Below are 21,824 nucleotides of genomic sequence, written 5' to 3'. Positions count from 1 at the left end.
GCCATGTTGTAGAGTTGTCTGTACATTAGATAATGTAGATAGAGAACAAGCTCAAGATTATCCTGCGCAAAGCAGATTGTAGTGGGATATAAGTATCTTGAGATTTTTACAGCAGCAAAATAAGCTCCAGTGAGCTGTTAATTCCAAAATAACCATAAGGTTATAAACCAAATTTACAAGAGTTGTTGATTCCATCAAGTTAATTTAGTAATAAATAAATTGATATGCCAACGAAACTTCATCCTATTTGGCAAAATGGGAGATAAAAGCATCTCGTAATTCGAATGGGTGCTCCGAGGGACGAGGCAAGTCCTTCGAGACGTCCTGATTGACGACAACAACAATCAGAGCCGTCTTTTCAGCCCACTCAAAAGCTTGTATAAGGCCTTCAGCACTATCTACAAAGAACTTCTGCTTATAAGGCAAGCTTCCGCATAGCGAAAGAAGGTTGTTGGTGCTAACCGGGACAGGCTGGTTTCCAGTTGAGCAGTGTATGCCGTTGTGAATCACAACATGAATCAACTTGTCCGATGCTTGGGCAGCCAGAACGGCCACATTGCCTACGTGCATCAAGAAGGAACCGTCTCCTTCAACACAGACGACGCGGCCTTTGTGATGACCGATCTGCACGCCATAGGCGAGAGGGTATGTATGCCCCATGGCCCCAATGGATAAGAATGCCCGAGATAGGTCCTCGTTGTTCTCCTTTCGAATCATGTATATCTCACGAGAGTTCCCTCCAACCGAAGACACGGTGACATCTTCCGGGTAAAGCCTTTTGAGGATGATTCTAATGGAGTGTTCCCTTGACAGAGGAGGTTGACCCTCAGAAGAGCGCCAATCTTCAGGCCTGACTGTATGTTTGGCCAAGTTTGTAACAGATGGATGCCAAACACCATTGCTTGCTTCATGCTCAGGCTTGTATGCAGCGAATCTGTGGTTGGGGATGACAAGGGCAGTGGGAGTGTTACCCTCCTTGGCGGCTTTGACGAGTCTTTCGACTGCAGCCTTGGTTTCTGCGAGAGTCTCTGGTAAGATTTCATAAGGGAACCCCTGCGACTCCAGAGTCTCCAAGGTGCGAGGGCCGGCCAAGAGATGCTCTGGCTCATCATGTTCTCCTGGTCGTCCACGCCAGCCCACCATGAGAAGCATTGGAATTCCGAACACTTCTTTGGCAGCCAGGGACTGCAGAGGGTTCAAAGCATTTGCGAGACCCGAGTTCTGCATGTATGCAACGGCGAGACTCTGGGTTGACAGATAGTAACCTGCAGCCAGCGCAGCAGCAGCACCTTCACTGCCTGTGACGATTTGCTCTGGCGCTTTTTTGGTCGCATAGAGATATGCTAGGAATCCCTTCAAACAGGAGTCAGGGACGCCAAAGGCATGAGTGATTCCATTCTCGACGAGTACTTGCTCGTAGAACAAACGAGGATCAAGGGTAGACATAGTGATTGCAAAAGAAAAGTAAGTGTAGTGCCTTCGAGTATTTTGTAACAGATGCTTTTTGCCATAGAGGTTTTGATGCTGACGAGGTGTTGAGGGAAGTGCTTGAGATGATGATTGCTGTCATGATGTAACAAAATGGTCTCCTGCCCCCACGAAGAGCAAGCAATATTCGGGCATACGGAGTCAACATGAGCTCGCAAACTTGGATATTCCGCACCTCCAACTCAATGCAACCATGGTCGTGCGACGACTTGCCTTTTCGAGATAACGTCTCACAGATTCAACCCCACGCCTTCATACAGTAACGGCTATCAGTTGGTCTGCAATACTACAGTAACACTTGCCGAGATGACGTGGCGTGGTTGATCAAAATATTTGGTGAGTGCTACTGGCCAAGGAAGTACCCAGGTGCAGCTCGTTACTGTGACTGGGAGCTGTAACCTTTCTCATGATACACTGAACACGAGTTTAAGGGTGTTTGTCTGAGCGTACAAGGATCATCATATCATCCGGAAGTGGTGGTGTAGAGGTCAGAGATTACGAAAATACCACATAAGCTTTCTGACAAGCATGATAAGCGTTGGGAAGGATGTGTCGCACCGAGATACAACAAAGAGATGATCAATGGTTTCACGGTGTTGTGCATCAGTAACAAAGACAATGGCATCATTGGAAGGATTTGAGATTCATTCATCTTGATTGGAGTATCTACGCGACCAAGGCCTTGTCCTACGGTCTTACCATGCATGTTTGTGCCCCAATCCGGGGTTACGGAGTACTAAACTAGCTCCCCGCTTATCATTTGAGGCGGAACTAACCATGAGAGGGGCCGGAGCAGAATTGGTTAGTGGGGATGGGTGCTTTTAGACCCTGGTTCAGTGGATAACAGGGGTCTAATTGCATAAGTTGACTGACCTTTTCAGGCTTTTGACACTGTCAATGTTGACATGGCGTATACACTCCCCTGCAAGACTACGGGTACGGCTCGCAAACCCTGGCCTCAGCTACTACCCGGCACTATCTTATGCTTCTTTCACTTGCCGCCCCTAGGTACGCCCGTGCCGAGATATCCGTGAGACGCGGGCTCTTGTCCATGTTGCATTTTACTAACCCTACACCTCCTCTGAGAAATAGTGGGGAGGGAGGACGGAGGGATGAAATCATTACGATTCATGGCAATGATAGCATCTGCATCTGGGATGTATACGCGCCAGCCTACGAAAAGACTCGCAGCCTGGATGGTGCTGGAAGACCGGCTGGGGATTGAGGAGGGCACGTATCATTAGAAGTTTACGTGCCGGGGAGCTCACCTATTTTGGTCGCAAATCGTCGCTGTATCCATCTGAGTCGGTTCCTTTGGAGTATCGTCGGACGATAAGCATTTGGTCTCATCAAATCGCGTGTAGTAGACCTCCACAGGCTGCCTCACCCAGTGTTCCAATTGCTCACGGTCATACAGCGTTTCTGTCGTCCTCCGTCTCGACATTCATTTGCTGCATCGAATATCACCATGTTGAACTATTTACCGGTTTTAATATTATTCATAGTCGCGACACAAGGTAAGCGTTCATTATTGAGCCTGGAACTCGAATTTGTAGATTAATATGGATACATGTAGCTGAGTCGTCAATATCGACTGTTGTTCAGTCCAAGACGGCCTCGCCTGACATTGCGATCGCTCCTAGTCTGACACCAACATTCCAGGACCCTCATGCGCCCAACCCACAAAAATGCCCTGGCTACAAGGCAACAAATATCAAGAGGGACCTGAAAGGTGTGAAGGCTGACTTGACCATGGCTGGACCTAACTGCCAGGCGTTGTACGTATTAATCTCGCTCAGTATAACACTCCTCTGAATATGTATAGTGGTAATGACATTCGTGACCTGATACTCGAGGTACAGTATCAGACAAAGGAGAGACTGAATGTCAAGATATTCCCCAAGTATCTTTCTGAAGAGAACAGGACTCAGTATATCTTACCAGACTCACTTGTATTTGAGCCTGTACAAGACAAGAAGACGACAATCTCGAACAGTGACCTCAGATTTGAGTTTACGTAGGTCATTTGATTGCTACACGACGTGATTCAGGTCAACTGATCCATCCATCACAGTAATTCGCCGACCTTCCAATTTAAAGTTACCCGGAGCTGTGATAGAGAGGTCCTTTTTTCGACTTACGGTCATGTCATCGTATTCGAGGACCAGTTCATTGAACTGGTAACTAGCATGGAGCCCAACTACAACGTCTACGGACTAGGCACGGCAACCCTCAAGATGTATCAATAACCAAGCTGACATTTGTAATAGCTGAGAACATCCATGATTTCCATCTGGGGCAAAACTTCACTCAGACCTTCTGGACCAATGATGCTGGCATAGAGCACGGTAACCCTATAAATGGAAATATCTATGGTGTCCATCCCTTCTACCAGGAGAGTCGATACCACAAGGGTAGCAACACCACTTCTCACGGTATATACGCCCGCAATGCTCATGGCCAAGAGTGGCTTCTGAGACCTGAGACATTGACATACCGCACCATCGGTGGAAGTGTTGATCTCTACTTCCTTAGCGGCCAGAACAAGCAAGGAGGGTCCACAGCCATTGAGACCATGCGCCAGTATCACGCTGGCTGCGTTGGCTTACCTGCGATGCAAATGTTCTGGACACTTGGCTTTCACCAATGTCGCTTGGGATATGACACCCTCGATAAGATCGAAGCGGTTGTCGAGAATTACAGAGCCGCTGATATTCCACTCGAGGCTATTTGGTCAGACTTTGACATGTTTGATGGCTTCCGCAGCTTCGCTAATAACCCGGTCACTTTCCCGCCTGATCGCATGGCGAAGTGGGTAGACTGGCTTCATGAAAACGAGCAGTACTACGTTCCTCTTGTATGGGCCAACATATACCGTCCGAATCCTGATGATCCAAAGGATACTTACGGTCCCTATGAACGCGGCGCCAAGCTCAAAGCATTCATCAGGGATCCAGAGTCGGGCGACTTCTACACGGGCAACAACTGGCCTGGGTTCGTTGTCTGGGGAGACTTCATGTTGCCTGAGACGCACAAATGGTGGGCTGGAGAGCTCAAGATATGGTACGATAGCGTGCCTTACGATGGAATGCTCTCCGATCTTACAGAGCCCGCTTCATACTGCGTGGGGCCCTGCGGAAATAGTCGTCTAGATATGAACCCCGTTCATGTTCCGTTCCTGATTCCTGGAGAGAAGCTCAGGATGTTCTATGAGTATCCAGATGGCTTCAGTGTGACTAATCGCTCTGAGTTTGAAAAGGCAAAAGAGCTTGCGGCCAATCAGTCAGCGGAGGTCGAAGCGGCCCATGTCTTCCAAGTGCCTGTCACTAGCACGCTAGGACGTACAGAGCCAACACCAGGTGTCAGAAACCTGACTTATCCACCTTATGTTCTTAACAAGTAAGTCAGCCTTGTTTATCACCATGACACAATATGCTGATGGTCATTGCAGTCTGCAACCTGGCCACTCCATCAGGAGAATGACCATCTCTCCGGATGCAACCCACAATGATGAGTTAAACACCACTGAGTATCAAATGCATAATCTTTTTGGTAACCAGATCTCCAATGCGACCTACCAAGGACTGCTTGATCTGTTCCCTGGCCGTCGTCCATTCAACATCGCCCGTGGCAATTTTGCTGGCATTGGCCGATATGCGACGAGATGGGGAGGTGATAACTCATCTAAATGGGGTAGTATGTTCTTATCCATCTCACATGCCCTGACACACATGATGGCTGGAATTCCCATGTTTGGAGTTGACATCTGTGGCTACTCCCATAACGCCAGTTTTGACCTTTGTGCTCGATGGATGTCTCTGGGAGCCTTCATGCCTTTTTATCGAAATCACAATATGGGCGGCACGATATCCCAAGAAGCGTTTGTCTGGTCGTCTGTTGCTGAAGCTTCACGTCGAGCTATAGCGGTAAGATACAGCCTTCTCAACTACATCTACACTCTGTTCCACTACGCCAATACCAAAGGCGATCTTGTGATGCGCGCTTTGGCATGGGAGTTTCCAAACGACGAAAGCCTCAAGGCCACCTATTCCCAGTTTTTACTGGGTCCATGTCTTCTAGTAACACCTGTTCTCACTCCAAACTCAAAAACAGTACGCGGCGTTTTTCCTGGGATTGGAGAAGGAACAAGATGGTTTGACTGGTATACACTGAATGAAGTCCATGCCAAACCTCAAGAGAACGTCACTCTTGATGCACCTTTGGAACATATCAACCTTCACATCAGAGGCGGCACAATATTTACGTTGCAAAAACCGGGAAATACAACTGCAGCGACGAGAAGGAACCCGTTTTCACTTCTCTTGGCCTTGGACGACAATGAGTACGCTGAAGGAAGTGTGTATCTTGATGACGGTGTCAGTCTCAAACCAAAAGCCATCAAGACTGTCGCAGTAAGCTAAATGGCCCTTAATCTCAGCCATGAATAGCATGACTAATCATACTTTATAGTATACCTTCAGGAAGGGGATTTTAAGAGCGGAAATCACTGGTGACTACAAGGTGAGTCCTCCACTTGTAAACATAACTGTGGCTGGACTTCGCAAGGCGCCTAAGGGCGTTGAGTTCCATTCCGAGGAAGTAAATGAGGAAGATTCATCACCAAAACTTGAGTATAGTAATGGCACAGCATGTGTAACAGGGCTGGAACGATTTATACAGAACGGAGCCTTTAGCTATGACTTCCAGGTCACATTTAAGTATTAAAACGGCAATGCAAGAAGTTATCTTTTAGATACACGACTTTCTCGATATTTATTGAATATATTTGCTTACTTCTCTTTATTAATGCATTATGTGCTTAAAAGAGTTGTGGCGCGCGATCTTTCCTCAGTCTCTGGCCTGACAGTATGGCAAGACAAACTAGTACAATCCATTAATTCGAGAAGCATTCTTTGATGCAGATGCATTCAACTCGCCCATTCATCTCTATATATGCATATCTATAAATGGAGACTATCCGAAGCCCACGGTTATTCTCAATTGCGCCTTCCAATAGTCCACGACTCAGGCCACCAACTCCAGATGACAACCCAGCCTCCAGCAAGAGAAACAAGACCTGTAAAGAGAATCAGTGGCCCGTAGGTACTGCCATACCCAAAATGTTGGCAATCAGAAATTGTGCCAGCGTTAATCAGCCAGACACTCGCCGCACCTCCAACAAGATATCCGATACCTCTTACACCGTTGATTAGACCGTATATCAGCCCAGCGTCAATGGACTCTCCCCTGTCTGCGGAGTCACTCTCCATCTGCTTGAGGATTCCTCCCCAAGTAGCACTGTAGCCACTTGAGAAGAAACCGAATGTGATAGAGAATAGTACCAAGAGAAAGATACCTCCCTGTGTGGTGTTTCCCCAAAAGAGGAACACAGCCAACCCGCTTGTAACGCATGGAATGGCCGACACAGTTTGCGCTGACAGCACAATTTTCTTGTTGTCGCTGAGCCACCCAAAAAATGCAGATGCAAGGATACCAACGGCGTTCTGTAGTGCCAAGACTGTGGTTGCCATTGTCTCCGACAAGAGACTGAAGTCCTGGGCATAAGTGCCTAAGTAAGTCTGGGGCAAACCATAACCGGTTCCTTGGAAGAAAACGGCAATGCTATAGAAGTATATAGCGGGATGCTTGAGAAAGCCCCAGGGTATGTTTCTTTCTGGTGTCTTATGCATGGCAATTCTTGATGGTGGGATAGGAACAAGGCTGATACTGAGGATGCTTGCTGCGCCAACAAAGACGGCCCAGGCAGTCATAGTTGTCCGGAAGCCCCACGTATCTAGTGAAGCTTTAAACAGGAATGGACCGAGGGTACCAACAATATTCTTGCATGACAAGACCAGTCCGTATGCTACGGATCGGTTGCTGGTGGTGTACCATTCACCCAAGGAGAGGGTAATGGGGCTGTAGATAAGGGCGCAGCCAAATGCCGAGGTGATTCCCTGCGTAACAAGCAGATGCCAAACATTGGTGCTAAATGTTGACAGGAAGAAGCTGATGGAAGCTATGAGGGCACCGCAGAAAGCAGCCTCTTGACGCCGGTATGCCCATCGTCTTGTGAACAACGCGAAAAGGAATGGCATGGAAAGGTACATGATGCCATTGGCCGTTGTCCCGATAGCGCCCGTGATATCTTTGTTTCCCTGGAGAGTCCAGTTGTTGAAGTAATACTCCTCCAATACGCCGTAGCTGATTGCGAAGCCTGGATCTTCTGTGAGTAGATGTACAGAACAAAGCCAGAGGGAGACATACCCCAGATAGGTATTTGGATGACTCCGTTAGCTGCCAGGACACGAATGAGGGTTCGTCTGGGAATATGGTCGCGCTTTAATTCGGTTTCGCTGATGGGGATGTCGTTTTCAAGGTCGGAGTCGGATGCTTCGTCACCAGCTGAAGCACCTGGCTCGACGAGAGGAATTTGGTCTACATTGTTTCGAGACACAGGCTGGTATTCGGGTCTGGCAGACAACAATCATGTCAGTCAGTCACTGGTTCAAGGAAGACGAGGAAACATAATCAGCCTACCTGGCCATGATGGTGAATAATTTGTGATGAATAGCGCTATCAATTGAATGGACCATGAAGGTGAAGTGAAGCTGGAACCGTGGTACAGAATGTCTACTTTGCAAGAGAAGAGAGAGTCGCGATGACAGTGCTGTATGATGGGTGCTGCTTGGCGGGGCATACAGAAGACCCCTCATCTGCCAGCCTCCAAGCCTGCGCCCTGCCAATGGCACCAGAACAACAGACTAGGCAAAGATCTGACAATCACCACAAAGACGACCTCTGAATGAAAACCTCAGGACGCACAACTTGGGAGACAACAAGGCAAATGACGTATCAGAGAAGTACAGCTTTGTTTCCTCGCAGCAACGGCTATTACGGCACCTCAGACCCACCCCGCATCAGTAGCATTGCAGCATGCAAACACGGAGCACAGCCAATCCTTCGCCGCGGAGGGCGTGCCAATAAGAATCCCCATTAGTTAGACTTTCCCCATACCCACCGGCTAGATTTGTCTCCTCAGTCCTTATCTCCGCCGTAGCACGCCTTGATCCTTGTAACTGCTGTGTCACCACACCGGGAGAATTGCGTCCGAGCAATCTTAGACGGTATTGGGAAATTGATCGCGTGCTTGCGAGATTTTAAGATACCGCTTTATCCGGGCCGCGATACTTGATGCATATAAGCATACCTGAGAACAAGCTTTGCCAAGGTTGGCCAAGATCTTCACTGGACACCCTGGTTGACCCCACGGTCACATACCCAGTTTTGAGAAGGTTTTTATCAAGATTCGCAAGGACAGCGTGTAAGACTACGATCAAGACTGATGCGGGTGAAAAACTCAAATGCCATATCATTGTTCATTCTAGCGATGCATGTCCACATCTTCATTCAAGGGTAATGATCCCACGAATGGAGCCTTGAAAATCGTTATCTTCAGTCCGCGTGGAGCAAAACCTTGTGAGGCCGATCATCAACCTGCACCCCGCCCCTTCTCTTCCAATCAGAATCATGATACGGAAGTTTCCATCCCCCTTCGCTCTCAGGCGTGGAGACCCACAGCCGCAGGAGATGGCGACGGGGAGCGGGTGGCTCATGGTCCGTGTAGGCCTGGCGAGAATGGTAGAGATGGTTGTTAGTCATGAAGTGGACATCTCCGACCTCAAGGACATTACCAATAGATTCCCTGTAGCAAGTTTGGTCAAAGAACTCAATCGCCTCTGCTTGTGCATCAGAGAGAGGGGGAATGATGCCTTTGTCAGAGAATCTCTTCAGAGACCTAACGTAGTTTGGATCAAATCTACAATTGAGAATGTAAGCATCATAGCTTCAAGGCTACAGTGACTTGGTGAGCTGACGTACTTGGAGTACACTCTGCCATTTCCCTTCTCAATGTAGTAAATGGCACATCGGATATAATCCTCCTGTCCATCACTGACTTCTCCCTTTCGGTCAAAGTACCAAATGGGCTGAGTGAGAAGCTCCGCGATATCAGGTCGCTCCTCTTGCATAACGTTCCAGACCCGATGGCCCGAAACAATGTTGTTCTCACCTCCCTTGAGCGGAGTATTGAGGCATAGTAGTCCGACAATATCTGCCGGGTCGGCATGGAAGGTTTGTCTGTAATACGAGTGAGCCCAGCTGCCGAGCATGATCTTGAGTCACATACCTTGCCGTGGTTCGATACAGGCGGACCTTGTGGAAGTCCGCTGGGTTCTCACCCAGGTCCTTGATATGCCCAAGCACGTGGCCTCTACCGTTCTGACTCACGATATGCCCAAAGTGAGCGCCTAAACCCATGTATGCCGTAGAAGACTTGCGCATTCCCCATTCCTTGACAGGCATGCCTTGGAACAAGATGAATCCGTAGCCATTGATCATATCATCTCGAACCTCTTCAAGGTACTTGGCCATGCGAGGAAGAGGAAACAGCTCCTGAACAGCCATCTCAGCACATGTACTCATGCATTACTTGACTCATAACTCATACCTTGCACATCTCGTTCAAATCTCGGCCACTGTTGATGTAGTTCTCGGCAGCTGTGCTCAGGTCTTCGAGCTCTTCTGGAGTGAGAGGGTGCTTCCAGATGGCTTCCTTCTCAGGAGACCCGGATAGATCATCTTTAGTCCAGGCTGTTATGCCAGTGATCTCCTTGGGGAAATCCGAGTATGGGTGTATTTCCTCGTAGAGGGGAGGCTGCTGGCCTGTGGTCTTGTAGCCATCAGGGAAGAGTGCTGACTGGGGCTTGACCTCCAGCTTGGTGCGGTACTCAGTCTTGGGGAGACGCGAAAAGTCGCTGACAGTTTCGATGAGACCAGGTGCCATTTTGTGAGTGTATAATTCAAAGTGTCAAGATGTATCAAATGCTTGAAGTTGGATTGCTTTGCTTTAGACTGGCTAGTCTATACGTCCCTCAGATAGCCTAGCTTTTATAGTGGTGACTACTTGGAGCGTCTATCTGGGCAGCAGAATGCTTGAACTGGGAGTGTCACTGTTACTCAAAACATCCCGGAGTCTAACTACATCACGCCACGTCTACAGACCCGTTTGCTTTGTGCCGCTCCAAATATGTCGTTACATATGGACAGTCACAGTCGTGGCGTCGTCAGCCAGAAAGGACCCTTACCCCTCCATTTGCCGATGATCCGTGCGGCTAATGTCAACAATTTGAAGTAAGCTTGACCATATGCAGTACTACCCAACACCCGCCTAATATGCAAGTGCGTGAAACGAGAGATGGCGCAACTCAAGATAGCATTACGCAAGATATCATAATGCCAGCTTCCCGATTCAGGGTAGAGCCTTTTTCCTCTGTGTGGGTACAAAACCCGGACATCAGAGGTGAGGTTGATAGCCCCGAGAAGTTCTTCGTATGTACACGTGTTCCCTGAAGAGGGGTTACGGCGTACAATGTAGCTACCACAACAATTGTGATCACATCTCCTTATATAAGTTACTTTTCTCAAAAGTCACAAGTACTTGGTTGTCAGGATTGCATCACAGCGTAGGGCTATTGAACAGCGTGCATGAAGATGTTAGGAAGAGGTTTGCAGCAAGATAAGACAGTTCAAAAACAGTGTAAGAAGCTTAACCTAATCTAGTAAACATCTACCTGGGTGACAAGCTCCGCTACGGGAACTACCTGCTTTGCATTGATCTTGAGAAGTTCTTTGACGCTGACAATGCGCGTGTCTGCCTCGCACCCTGCAAGCTTGCCCTCTAGCAAGTCGATCACAGTAGCCTGAATGTTCTCCGAGGCCGTCGCCTCCGCAACAATTCTGTACATCCTTGCCTCATTGCTTTCCTCGCCCCAAGCACTACGGTTCCGTAGCTTTCTAAGAAGGCAACCGTAGTTGCGAGCCTGAATCATTGCTCGTATCTCAGCGTCGTTGTAAAACAGGTCCAAGTTCTTGGCTAGGATCTTGTCAGAGATAGAGCCAACAGCGCTGATCTTGGCGCGCATCAAGTGGTTGGCGTAGATGATAACGTTGGCGCCAGCCTCGTACAGAGCATCCTTGGGTATCTCTGAGTAGGTAGTTGGAACGACAACAAGAGGTGTCTGGGAATCGAACTCGCGGTACTCGCGCAAGAACCGAGTAACCTCATGGGGAGATTTGCTCTTGGAGTGGATCATGATAGCGTCGATACCCGCCTCATGGTAGACCTTGGCTCGGTTCAGGGCATCTTGGTGTGCAGCCTCGTAAGATCTGCTTTCTTCTTCTGCATCTGCCTTAGAGACACGGCAGCAGAAGGACTCGATACGAGCGGTGATCATGGGGCCTCCCTTTGCCTTTGCATTCACCTCTCTGAAAGCGCGGATTACTTCCGCGAATTCGTGGGGATTAGCCAGAGCCTGTGAAGCAGATGACGCAGCAAGCGAGTTGACCTTTTGGCCTGGAGCTGAAACGGCCTTGTCCTCGATGACAACCATGCCGACGCCGACAAGGTTCATGAGTGCGACCAATGCAGGGATGTCTGCAATATCACCGCCACTATCTGCGTCAAAAGCGGCACAGAGGGAGCGGTTGCTTGTTTTGCGCTTGAGCTCCCCGTCAAGTGCGAGGAGTGATGCCCGTTGGAGTGGGGAGAGCGTCTCACTGTCTGGAATGCCGAGATAGGTTGTCTGACAGAGACCACTGTACCAGATGCCGTCAAACTTCTGGCCATTCTTACCAACAGTTGCTCTGATGATCTCTGTGGAGGTGCCATCGTGAGATTCACAGAGAATGATTCTGTTGTTGTTCTGGGCCAATGCGGAACGCACAGAAGAGAAGGCTGGCGATGGTGAAAGTTCAGTATGAAGGGATCCCATTTTGCTGACTTGGTAGTATTTGTACGGCTTTGGAACTGATAGTATCTTTAAACAAGTGAGAAGAGTTTCGTGGACAAGAAAATAAGTCACATTAAGAATCTTGAATTTGGGCTGTAATTCAAGCCAAGAGTCGGTCGTTTTCCCTCATTATTATACTTGTTCTCTATCTAAGCCATGACCTCTGAAACAGCTAGAACCCATGTCCGCCGTCAGTGGGACATATTCTCATCAGCTACGCTTATTGTCAATACTGGTTTTCTCTTCCCACTCGAGTCTTGTATCTTGTGAGTTATTGCCTAGTTTGTCTGCTCCCTATTGTCACCTCGTTCACCGTCCTCAGGTGGGTAGGGGGACCCAATGCGGCTTCTGTCAGATCCCCCGAGATATCTTGGTCCGTGATGATGTTACACACCCTCAATTCTCACCGTATCTGGCTACCATGAACCAGTTAGGCTGCAGGAGGGTCAGATTCTGGCAAGCTGTACATTCTTGACCTCGGTAAAGATGGCGATGAACCCCACGCAATTACAGATAAGAACAGGTAACGATTACGTGTCAGCAATTGCATCATCCGGGTCTCGTGCCTCGCTTCCGTATTTGCTTTATCATAGGAATAAGATGCATTATCACGCAGTATGACATCGACGATCTTTACAGATTAAGGTTCATGGCGGTGGAGAGTAAGGACACGTCGTCAACCGCTTCAGACAGCAACAGGGGCATGGCGTGTCTCACGAGTCAAGATACAGGAACTTGTACAGCGGCAATTATAGAGTGAATTAATGGTGTCCACACCGTGAAGCAACTCCCCGTCTCAAGACTGAGATTCGTAAATGCAAGGATGAAAAAGGATTGTTTACAGAGCGCCGAAATTCACCGAATCAGGGACTTTGGTGTGCAGATCCCTGCATAAACGGATCCGAGGTTGTATGCACAAGGACGGCACATGGTATGATAAGCGCATTGCGGGGAGAACAAGCTCAGATCATGAGTGTTAGTTTACGAACTTATTCACCTAAACATGTTTACTGTGTGGAGATGCCTCGCCCGCAGACTCCGTCTTGACTAACCCCGGCCCGGGCCGAATCGCCAAGCTGTCTTGTCCATCTTGCAGGGCTCGTGCCAAGGAACTTGCGTCGCACTAATGCTCAGGAACTATTGCGGATGATCCATCTCGCTTGATGGGACTGTTCCGGGTAAGCAGTAATCATTAGGGTTACAACCTGGTGCACGGGTAGTGTTGCAATCTCAGCTGCAAGTTGGCGAGCGGCACGGCACGGGATGCACTGACTCAGGAATCGACAATGCGACACTGGCACTTCCTTGCCTCATCGTCTTATCTTACGAAAGTCTTTCAAATAAACAAAGGTGATTGAAAAAGACTTCGTAATGATTGGTAGATCCTCATGTCAGCATGTTGATTCGAGATGCCGAATATCCTTTCGTTACTATTTTTCTTGTACCATGAGTACGCGTAGCCCTGGTCTTAGCTTGCTTGAGGACATGCCTACCAAATGGAGGGAGGAGCGATATCGGGTGATTTGGGTCAATACGCCAAGATGGATGAATTACGCTTGTCGAGCTCAGTATCCCCGAGAGGATTCCCTGCCTAAATCGTCTTTTCGTATATAAATTCGCGGGAGTGAATGTGGGTTTCACATAGCAGTACCTAATGAAGGGACTACCAAATACGCCGTCATGCATATTCTTCCTGTTTTGTGTTCTCTTCTTGTGTCAGCACTCGCTGAAGACGTACCGCCTCAATTTGACGATGGGCAACTCACTGGTAATGGCTTTGGTATACCAGGTATCAATGCCACCTACGACTATGTCATCGTTGGTGGTGGGACCGCAGGCGCCCTCGCAGCAGCGCGTCTCACTGAGCACAGTAACGCGACTGTTGCTTTGGTTGAAGCAGGAGGGTTCTATGAACTGAGCAACGGTAACGTCAGCCAGCTGCCATTTAGTACGTCTCACAATACATTCGTGACTCTTTGCCGCCCAACTCACTAATCTGTCTTAGGGATCAACGATTGGAAGGGTTCGGGGGGCGCGTCTAGCTGGCAGCCACTTATCGATTGGGGTTACTTCACTCAGCCTCAAAACGTGAGCTTTTCCGTGACCTCACCCTGGCCCTCTTGTACTGATGTTGAATAGAACGGGAAGAAGATTCATTATGCGCAAGGTAGAACATTTGGTGGCAGCAGTGCCAGAAACCTCATGATGTTCAACCGCCCTACCAAGGGGGCATATAAGCACTGGGCTGAGAAAGTCGGCGACGATGCCTACACGTGGGATAATATGCTCAAGTTCAATACAAGAACTATGAAGTTCTCCGATAACAGTCAGCATCGTCCCCAGAACGCCACGGGCCTTTATGACACTGCCGCTTTCTCAGATAAAGGAGGTCCTCTACACCTCACATTTCCAGGATACGTCTTCCCAGTTTCCTGGGACGCTATCAAAGCCTTTGAAGCCTTGGGATTCAAAGAGATTCCAAGCTTCACTGCTGGTGTCTTGCAAGGTTGGGGCTGGTGGCAGTTCTCCATCAACCCAGAAACCGGCCTTCGTGATTCTTCAGAGAGTTCATTTTTGCAACAGAGCCTTGGTCTGCCTGGTTTGACAACATACATCAACACCATGACCCGCAAGATTCTCTTCTCTGGCAAAAAGGCCGTTGGTGTCACCGTTGATAATTATGGTCGTCAATCTTTCAATTTGACAGCCCGAAAGGAAGTCATCGTTGCTGCCGGCCTCTGGAGCAGCCCTCAATTACTCATGGTTTCTGGCATTGGGCCTGAGGAGACGCTCAAAAAGTTTGACATCCCAGTCCTATCAAATCTACCGGGAGTCGGCCAAGGCACACATGATTCAGCTGCTGTTCATGGGCCTATCTGGGAGATTGAAGGCATCTCAACGGGTGGCTGGAAAGAGCCCTCCAAGATGAAAGAAGCCATTACTGAGTTTAACCAACACAAGAAGGGTCCTTTGACTAACGGTGGCGTTGATGTCGGGGCATTCGAGAAGATCCCTGTGGCGAATCTTAGTAAGAAGGCCCAAGAGGATCTCGCTCAGTACCCTGATGACTGGCCTGAGGTGGAGTTCATCATGCAGATGGTTGATCCTCCAGCTGGAACGACTGGCAAGAACTACGCCGCCATGACTATAAGAATGGTTGGGACAGTCAGTCGTGGCAACATGACTATTTCGTCTGCTAGTAACCTCGACCCTCCTGTCATTGATCCAAACTGGCTACGCGCAGACACAGACAAAGAGGTTGCTCTGTATGCCCTCCGAAGAGCCCGCCAGCTTTGGGAGCATATTCCTTCTAAGATCGGCAAGGAGATATACCCTGGTGCCAATATAACCAGTGACGAGCACTTGCTGGATCTAACATACGACAACCTCGATCCTACGCATCATGGTACTGCTTCTTGTAAGTCATTCTCTTTATTCTACAGATATCAGCTTTAAGTAACTTCTTTCAGGCAGCATGGGCAAAGCGGGTGACCCATCAGCAGTGGTTGACTCCAAAGGTCGCGTTTTTGGCGTTAAGAATTTGCGTATTATCGATTCTTCTACAATGCCACTGACACCGCCTGGACATACGATGGGTCCTACATATGGTAATGCTGAGAAATTGGTACAAGATATCCTGAATGCCTACCTTGGTTTAGAGTAACTGCGGTCAATCAGGTAGCGTAGTATACAGTAGAGAGATGTCTGGCTATCAAGACTGATAGATAATGGCCTCAATTCTGGTTTAGCAATTCCATTTAGGCACTGCCTAAATAATTGATGACAACCTTCCAGCTAAACCTGATGACTCTCTCATGTTCCCAATTCGCCTGTATCAGCCATAAATCACACCATTATTCCGTCCCATAAACTACCATGTTCTGATCAAGATTGGAACGCAGTTGGCGATATCGGAGAAGCCTTGGTACTGTGAATCGCTGAGGGTACAAAATCCGATCATTGGATGTGCACGGTTGACGACCATGCAAAGTTCCTCGCATGTACACCGCCATTTACTCCACAGCATTGCAACATATCTGTACAGGTGTGCGTGAATGCGACAAGAGACAACGTCTGCACTGTACTTGGAGGGTGTGCTATGATAATAATGTGTGGGCACCAAATGATTGGGTGTTTACGCCGATCAATTCGGGGCTGCTTATCACCCCGAAGCCGGCTACAGGCGCTCAGTGTTCACTGCAGTAACACTTGGAGGCCGAGGTCGCATTTTTCCCCACTCACGAAGGCGAAATACTGTTGCTTCATTTTCTCTTACTTCGCAAAGTAGGCTCTAGCTTTAATCTCCCAAAGAAATCGCAACAGATCGGCTCCTCCTCATGGCTGAAACAGAGAAACAACAAAGGTCTCAAGATGGGCCTATCCTGCGAAGCAGTTTTCAGCAGGATGAGAATTCTGCCGAACAGGCTTCTCACTCAACTACGCAGACCGATTCATTAAACCTGGGGATTGGTGATGATCGCAAAAAGAAGCTCGGCGTGCTTTGGGGCTCAGCACTCATGCAGCTCCCACTCTGGGGTAAGCAATCTACGGCCTCGCAATATTCCTTAGCTAACAATGCCATTTTAGGCTTCAATCTGAGTTACGGTATTTTTGAAGAATATTGGACAAGCAACTGGACTCTTGATGGCGATCTCTCCATTACTGGCACAGTCGGCACTACCTCCAATGGAGTCATGTACATCTCCATGCCGTTCCTATTTGCCATATTCACCCGCTACTGGGCTCATCACCGGCTCAAAGCAGAGCTTGTAGGCCTTATCATAGCATTCCTTGGGTTCATTCTCTCCTCCTTCAGTACTCATGTGTGGCATCTCATGGTGACACAAGGCGTCATGGCTGCCTTTGGATGTACTCTTGTGTATAGTCCAGCAACATGTTCTCTTGGGGAGTGGTATGCCACTGGAAACCGCGCTATTGCCTATGGTATCATTCTCTCGTGTAGAAACATTGTTGGTTCGGTTTGTCCTTTTCTGCTGCGGTATCTTCTTGACCAATACGGCTTTCGGTGGACAATCCGGATATGGGCGTTCATTCTGGCTGGGTCAGGTCTTTTGTCCATCGTTCTCGTCCCGACTCATCCTTCCAAGATGGTGGCACGGGAGGGGAAGCCTCCTCGTATACCATGGACATTCCTGAAACACCGTGGCATTTACACGTACTTCGCTGCAGTCATGGTTCAAAGTTCTGGATACTGTCTACCGCAGACGTATCTCCCAACATTTGCAAGAGAGTTCAACGGCGCCAGTCAAGCTATTTCCACTCTATTGCTTACATTGCACAACATACCAGGCATTCTCTCGTGCTTCTTCTTTGGTTGGCTTACTGACAACAAGTATCATCAATTCTCGGCCGCTACCATCACTTGCCTCTCAGCCTTCGCATCATCAGCATCTGTCCTTTTGCTCTGGGGAATGTCAGTAGACGGGAGTCCTGCCCTTACACTTGTATTTGCTATCGTCTTTGGCTTCTTCGCTGGGGGTTACAGTGCAACCTGGGGAGGCATTACAAAGGAACTAGAGAGTGAAGCAGAGGAGCATGACGAGACTATCGACTCGAGTCTTACATATGGGCTTCTCAATGGAGCTCGAGGTATTGGATTCGTCAGTGGTGGACTTGTAAGTATCCCACTGCTGAGTGCTGGTGACACAGGCTGGGGAGGAAGGTTTGGCTACGGGACCAAGTATGGCCCACTCATGGTATTCACTGGCATTGCAGTTGCTTTTGGTGGCCTGGGCTTGATCAGGGCTGCAAGATTAAGGCCACGCAAGACTTCAGCCTCAGGTTAAATCAATGATTACAGCAGACGGGGGGGTTGAAATGCTTGTTAGATATCTAGTGACTTGACTGACAGGCAGGATATCGCTGAACCACGCAACCTTGACTATATAACTTTAGGTATTCTGATCGTTGACAACCCAACCTAGCTATTTCTGCTGCTCCTGATACCACGTGATTCCAACAAAGCAAAATATCTTCTATAGACCGTTAACAGAGTTAACATCCTTTAAATATCCAGCATGACAAGAACGATGGGGTCTACTGCCACCTATGAAGTTAAGCTTTATGCTGCGAACACAGGTGATAAACGAGAACACGATATCCTTTTTCCCATTATCAGACTTTACCCAGTAGCTTTCATGATGAGCATGGCAAGGACTCTTGTGCATTCACACTTTCTCACGAGCAACCTCTTTGAGTTTGATAGGCAATCCACCCTTCTCCCATAGGAAGAAGATCTTTTGATCGTACCAGTCTTTTTCGGTTGGTACAGCCTCGAGGTCAAACTTCCATAGCATGCGAGCCAACAAGAGTCGCATCTCGGTATACGCCAGACTGTTTCTCGCTGTCAGCCATGTCTTGTGCTAGTAACAGAGGAACACTTACTTCTTGCCAATGCAATCACGAGGCCCTAGAGAGAATGGCGACAAGATAGCCCGGTTGTCGCTCGCATATCGAGGATCATCCAGCCAGCGTTCTGGGACAAACTTTTTGGGGTCTCTAAAATTTAGCTCAGAGTAATATGCAGGCCAGTGAGGCATCGAAACCGCAGTCTGTGTGTAAAAGTCAGAGTTTGATGAATGCGACTTGCAGTTGTAAATTCGACTTACATTCTCGGGAATCCAATAACCGTCGATAAACTCGCCACCGGCAGGAGAAAGTCTCGACAGTCCAACAGCAACTGGTGGGTCTAAAAGAACGATCAGTATACAGCGCAGTGGATATAGCCTGAGAATAGGGACCTTACACATGCGAAAGCCTTCGTTGAAGACAGCCAGCATATACTTCAGTTGGTCAACCTGGGTCACAGTGATCTCTTCCTCTGAGCTAAAGGCAGAGCGTATCTCATTTGTCAACTTCTCCAGCTTGTCGGGGTTCTTGAGAAGGAAATAGGTGGTTCCACTGAGGAGAGTAGCTGTTGTCTCGCTACCAGCAATGATCATGACACCCGAGTTCTCGATGATCTCAAGCTGCGACATACCCTTCTCATCATTGTGGCGAAGAACATAGGACATAAAGTCTTGGCTTTCAGTATCCTTGGACTCGATTCGGGCCAGTGCCGCGTGCTCTGCGAACTGCATATGCTCCTCATAGCTTTTCCTCAAACTTGGTGGACTCAACAACGAGATCCAGTTCTGAAGTCCGAGGCGCACGTAAATCTGAGTATAAGAAAGAACCTTGAGGCCCTTGAAGACTCTGCTGACCCAAGGGTGATATTTTCCATTCTCAAGACATCCGAAAGGCTGACCAAGAGCGAGGTGACCAATGAGATCGAACGAGGCAAAGTTGTACCAAGCTACAATGTCGATTTCCTCTTCCCGCTGTGCCCGCTCTGTAAGACCTTTCATGAACAGTTCGACGTAGTGGTCTACAACATCACCTTGACCGCGAAGTGCCTTTGATGAAAAGGCATGTGCGAGCAGGCGGCGCATACGTCTGTGGTCTTCCTGATCGGAACGGACGATGCTTGAGCAAGGACGGTTCTGACGATACATACGAAAGTCTTTCTCGAAGGATTTGTTCCCAGCCGCTTTGTGACCGTAGATCTTCTTGGAAGCCTCCGCAGTGATGAAGGAGACATCCTTGGGCGTGAATCTGACAGCTGGTCCATATTGTTCGTGCAGTTTTGCGAGGTGGAAGACCCAGTCACCTTTACTGAGATAGTAAAGATATGGAATCTGAGTTATGGCATAGAGCTTCGGTCCGGGGACTTTGGCGAGTGGGTGAAAGAAAGCGTAGTACAGAGAACTGATAACGAGGTAAAGAAGCTTTACGATACGATTAGAAATATGAAGAGAGCTCTGTGATGCTTGAGCTTACCAGAGAGATACCTAAAAGAGCAGACACAGAGCCGAGGCTTAGTCCAGCCAGTGCTTCTGTATGTAGTACACCCATGCTGACGCGTTGGTCGAAGAGCAGTGTAGAACGGCTGAGATGACTGACTTGATAGTTAAGATCTGGTACTTGGCTTGTTAGATTCTGAGTTGAGTGGGCGAATTGTTCAAATATTTATAACCCCTCATTCCAAGAGAGTAGAGGCTGTTAACATTAAACAAATCATCGTACAAACCTGTTTGATGCACGTCGATCATTCATCTTTTTCGCATACATCCGCATCGGGATACGACCTCGGGATCAACCGCAATTCTCTCCGTGACCAATCAAGTGAGCATTATGTGACTAGCCATCACTATCGCCGTGTTAATGCCAGCTGAGTGCCGAGTTGAAATGAAGAGGTATCCACTGATCCGCGTTCCACTGCCTTCGTGTTCAACATGATGTTATTTTAATGCCCGCGGGGTTTGTAATAGTGCTAGCTAAAGGCGAAGTTCGGGATTTCGGGCATATTTCATGTTTGTTTTTTTACCTGTAAATGCCGTACGCCCAGGCATTATTGATTATCATTCTTTATTTTGGCTGAGATGAAGCAAAATTCTATCTGCCGAAGCAGGATTCATATCCCAGCAAAGGAATTGCTTATGAATGGATGACATGGTCAATAATCACCCTGTTAGGGTAAGCACTAGATGAAAAGTACCGATTGGCCTGATAACCCTTATCTACCGACTTGAGTCTTCGGAACATACTTACAAAGGTTGGAGATGCATGGAAGCGACACTTTATTCCACGTGCAACTATGGCTGATGTTACAGACGGCAGTACTGCCATGGCTTGCGAGCACTAAATGGCCCCTCAGAACCAACGCTCCCAATAACTCAAGTCAGCTTGTTCAATTCAAGTCTGACCCCCTGACTTGCAAGTCAGGAAAAAAGGCTACAAGTCAAGTCTACCTAGGTCCTGACTTGCAAGTCAGCAAGTCAATATAGTAGAATTAGTAATATATAGGTACCTTTTACCTTTACTTTTAAGGAAATTCTATAAACCCAGGGTAGGTCTTTTTATCTTATCTTAGCTAATTAGTCAGCAGAAAAAAAAGCTCCCTGCGGGGCTTACCTTACCTAATTAGGCTAGACCTGTGATCTGCAAGTCGACTTGTTCAATCCAATTCCAATTGGCTGAATTGTAGCCAATTCAAGCCTGACCCCCCCACAAGTCAAGCCAATCAAAAAGTCGGCTTGAATTGAGTTGTTGGGAGCGTTGCTCAGAACTAATAACTTCGTCGTCATCTAACACCATCACTGTAACATCGCTTAAATGTGAACGTTCCATGCCGCAGTATCCGAGAGAGGTGGCAAGCCTGACCCCGTAAGCGGGGTATAATATGCCAACAACAAATCAAGAAAAGCCAGTAACGTCCTCGAGAGCCTTCGCCAGAACAGCGAATTATCGAGTGTGAAGAACTTTATTAATTGCGAGTAATTACTCAGAGATCTTCAACACGTCTGAAGATATTGTGCAGACGTAACCAGAGACAACTGCGGTAAACGTTACTTGAGATCCTTCTCCAGTGGGCCGTGGGTATGTTGAAATGCCGTCCCGGCACAGCCAGGCAAGAAAAAGCAACAA

General features: G+C 48.2%; 8 protein-coding genes; 3 read left to right on the top strand and 5 right to left on the bottom strand.

The window, feature by feature from the left end:
• Positions 1-243: 243 nt before the first annotated feature.
• On the bottom strand, positions 244-1,446 carry FFUJ_06694 (uncharacterized protein; the record flags this gene model as incomplete). The annotated part of the gene is made up of 1 exon (XM_023580048.1): positions 244-1,446. The coding sequence occupies one exon, from the start codon at positions 1,444-1,446 to the stop codon at positions 244-246; it is 1,203 nt and encodes a 400-aa protein (XP_023432780.1).
• A 1,510-nt stretch (positions 1,447-2,956) lies between these two features.
• On the top strand, positions 2,957-6,213 carry FFUJ_06693 (probable Alpha-glucosidase precursor (Maltase); the record flags this gene model as incomplete). XM_023580047.1 has 7 exons in its annotated part: positions 2,957-3,005; positions 3,065-3,266; positions 3,314-3,483; positions 3,759-4,887; positions 4,940-5,017; positions 5,186-5,900; positions 5,959-6,213. The coding sequence occupies 7 exons, from the start codon at positions 2,957-2,959 to the stop codon at positions 6,211-6,213; spliced, it is 2,598 nt and encodes an 865-aa protein (XP_023432779.1).
• A 272-nt stretch (positions 6,214-6,485) lies between these two features.
• Positions 6,486-8,036, bottom strand: FFUJ_06692 (related to monocarboxylate transporter 2; the record flags this gene model as incomplete). XM_023580046.1 has 3 exons in its annotated part: positions 6,486-7,705; positions 7,756-7,961; positions 8,029-8,036. 3 exons carry the CDS (start codon positions 8,034-8,036, stop codon positions 6,486-6,488), a joined length of 1,434 nt encoding a protein of 477 aa, XP_023432897.1.
• A 907-nt stretch (positions 8,037-8,943) lies between these two features.
• On the bottom strand, positions 8,944-10,333 carry FFUJ_06691 (uncharacterized protein; the record flags this gene model as incomplete). XM_023580045.1 has 4 exons in its annotated part: positions 8,944-9,307; positions 9,370-9,627; positions 9,677-9,942; positions 9,998-10,333. 4 exons carry the CDS (start codon positions 10,331-10,333, stop codon positions 8,944-8,946), a joined length of 1,224 nt encoding a protein of 407 aa, XP_023432778.1.
• A 772-nt stretch (positions 10,334-11,105) lies between these two features.
• Positions 11,106-12,320, bottom strand: FFUJ_06690 (related to phosphoenolpyruvate phosphomutase; the record flags this gene model as incomplete). Its single annotated transcript, XM_023580044.1, has 1 exon — positions 11,106-12,320. The coding sequence occupies one exon, from the start codon at positions 12,318-12,320 to the stop codon at positions 11,106-11,108; it is 1,215 nt and encodes a 404-aa protein (XP_023432777.1).
• Positions 12,321-14,018: 1,698 nt separating this feature from the next.
• On the top strand, positions 14,019-16,002 carry FFUJ_06689 (related to choline dehydrogenase; the record flags this gene model as incomplete). XM_023580043.1 has 4 exons in its annotated part: positions 14,019-14,286; positions 14,344-14,426; positions 14,478-15,756; positions 15,809-16,002. The coding sequence occupies 4 exons, from the start codon at positions 14,019-14,021 to the stop codon at positions 16,000-16,002; spliced, it is 1,824 nt and encodes a 607-aa protein (XP_023432798.1).
• A 673-nt stretch (positions 16,003-16,675) lies between these two features.
• FFUJ_06688 (related to monocarboxylate transporter 2) lies at positions 16,676-18,145 on the top strand (the record flags this gene model as incomplete). XM_023580042.1 has 2 exons in its annotated part: positions 16,676-16,874; positions 16,926-18,145. 2 exons carry the CDS (start codon positions 16,676-16,678, stop codon positions 18,143-18,145), a joined length of 1,419 nt encoding a protein of 472 aa, XP_023432776.1.
• Positions 18,146-18,526: 381 nt separating this feature from the next.
• Positions 18,527-20,252, bottom strand: FFUJ_06687 (related to isotrichodermin C-15 hydroxylase (cytochrome P-450 monooxygenase CYP65A1); the record flags this gene model as incomplete). XM_023580041.1 has 5 exons in its annotated part: positions 18,527-18,692; positions 18,744-18,910; positions 18,968-19,047; positions 19,105-20,125; positions 20,178-20,252. The coding sequence occupies 5 exons, from the start codon at positions 20,250-20,252 to the stop codon at positions 18,527-18,529; spliced, it is 1,509 nt and encodes a 502-aa protein (XP_023432775.1).
• Between the last annotated feature and the right edge of the window lie 1,572 nt (positions 20,253-21,824).

This window comes from Fusarium fujikuroi, chromosome FFUJ_chr06, assembly GCF_900079805.1.
Source record: "Fusarium fujikuroi IMI 58289 draft genome, chromosome FFUJ_chr06".
NCBI lineage: Eukaryota > Fungi > Ascomycota > Sordariomycetes > Hypocreales > Nectriaceae > Fusarium > Fusarium fujikuroi.
The sequence above is the reverse complement of the archived record's forward strand: the minus strand, read 5'-3'. Positions and strand labels throughout refer to the sequence as shown.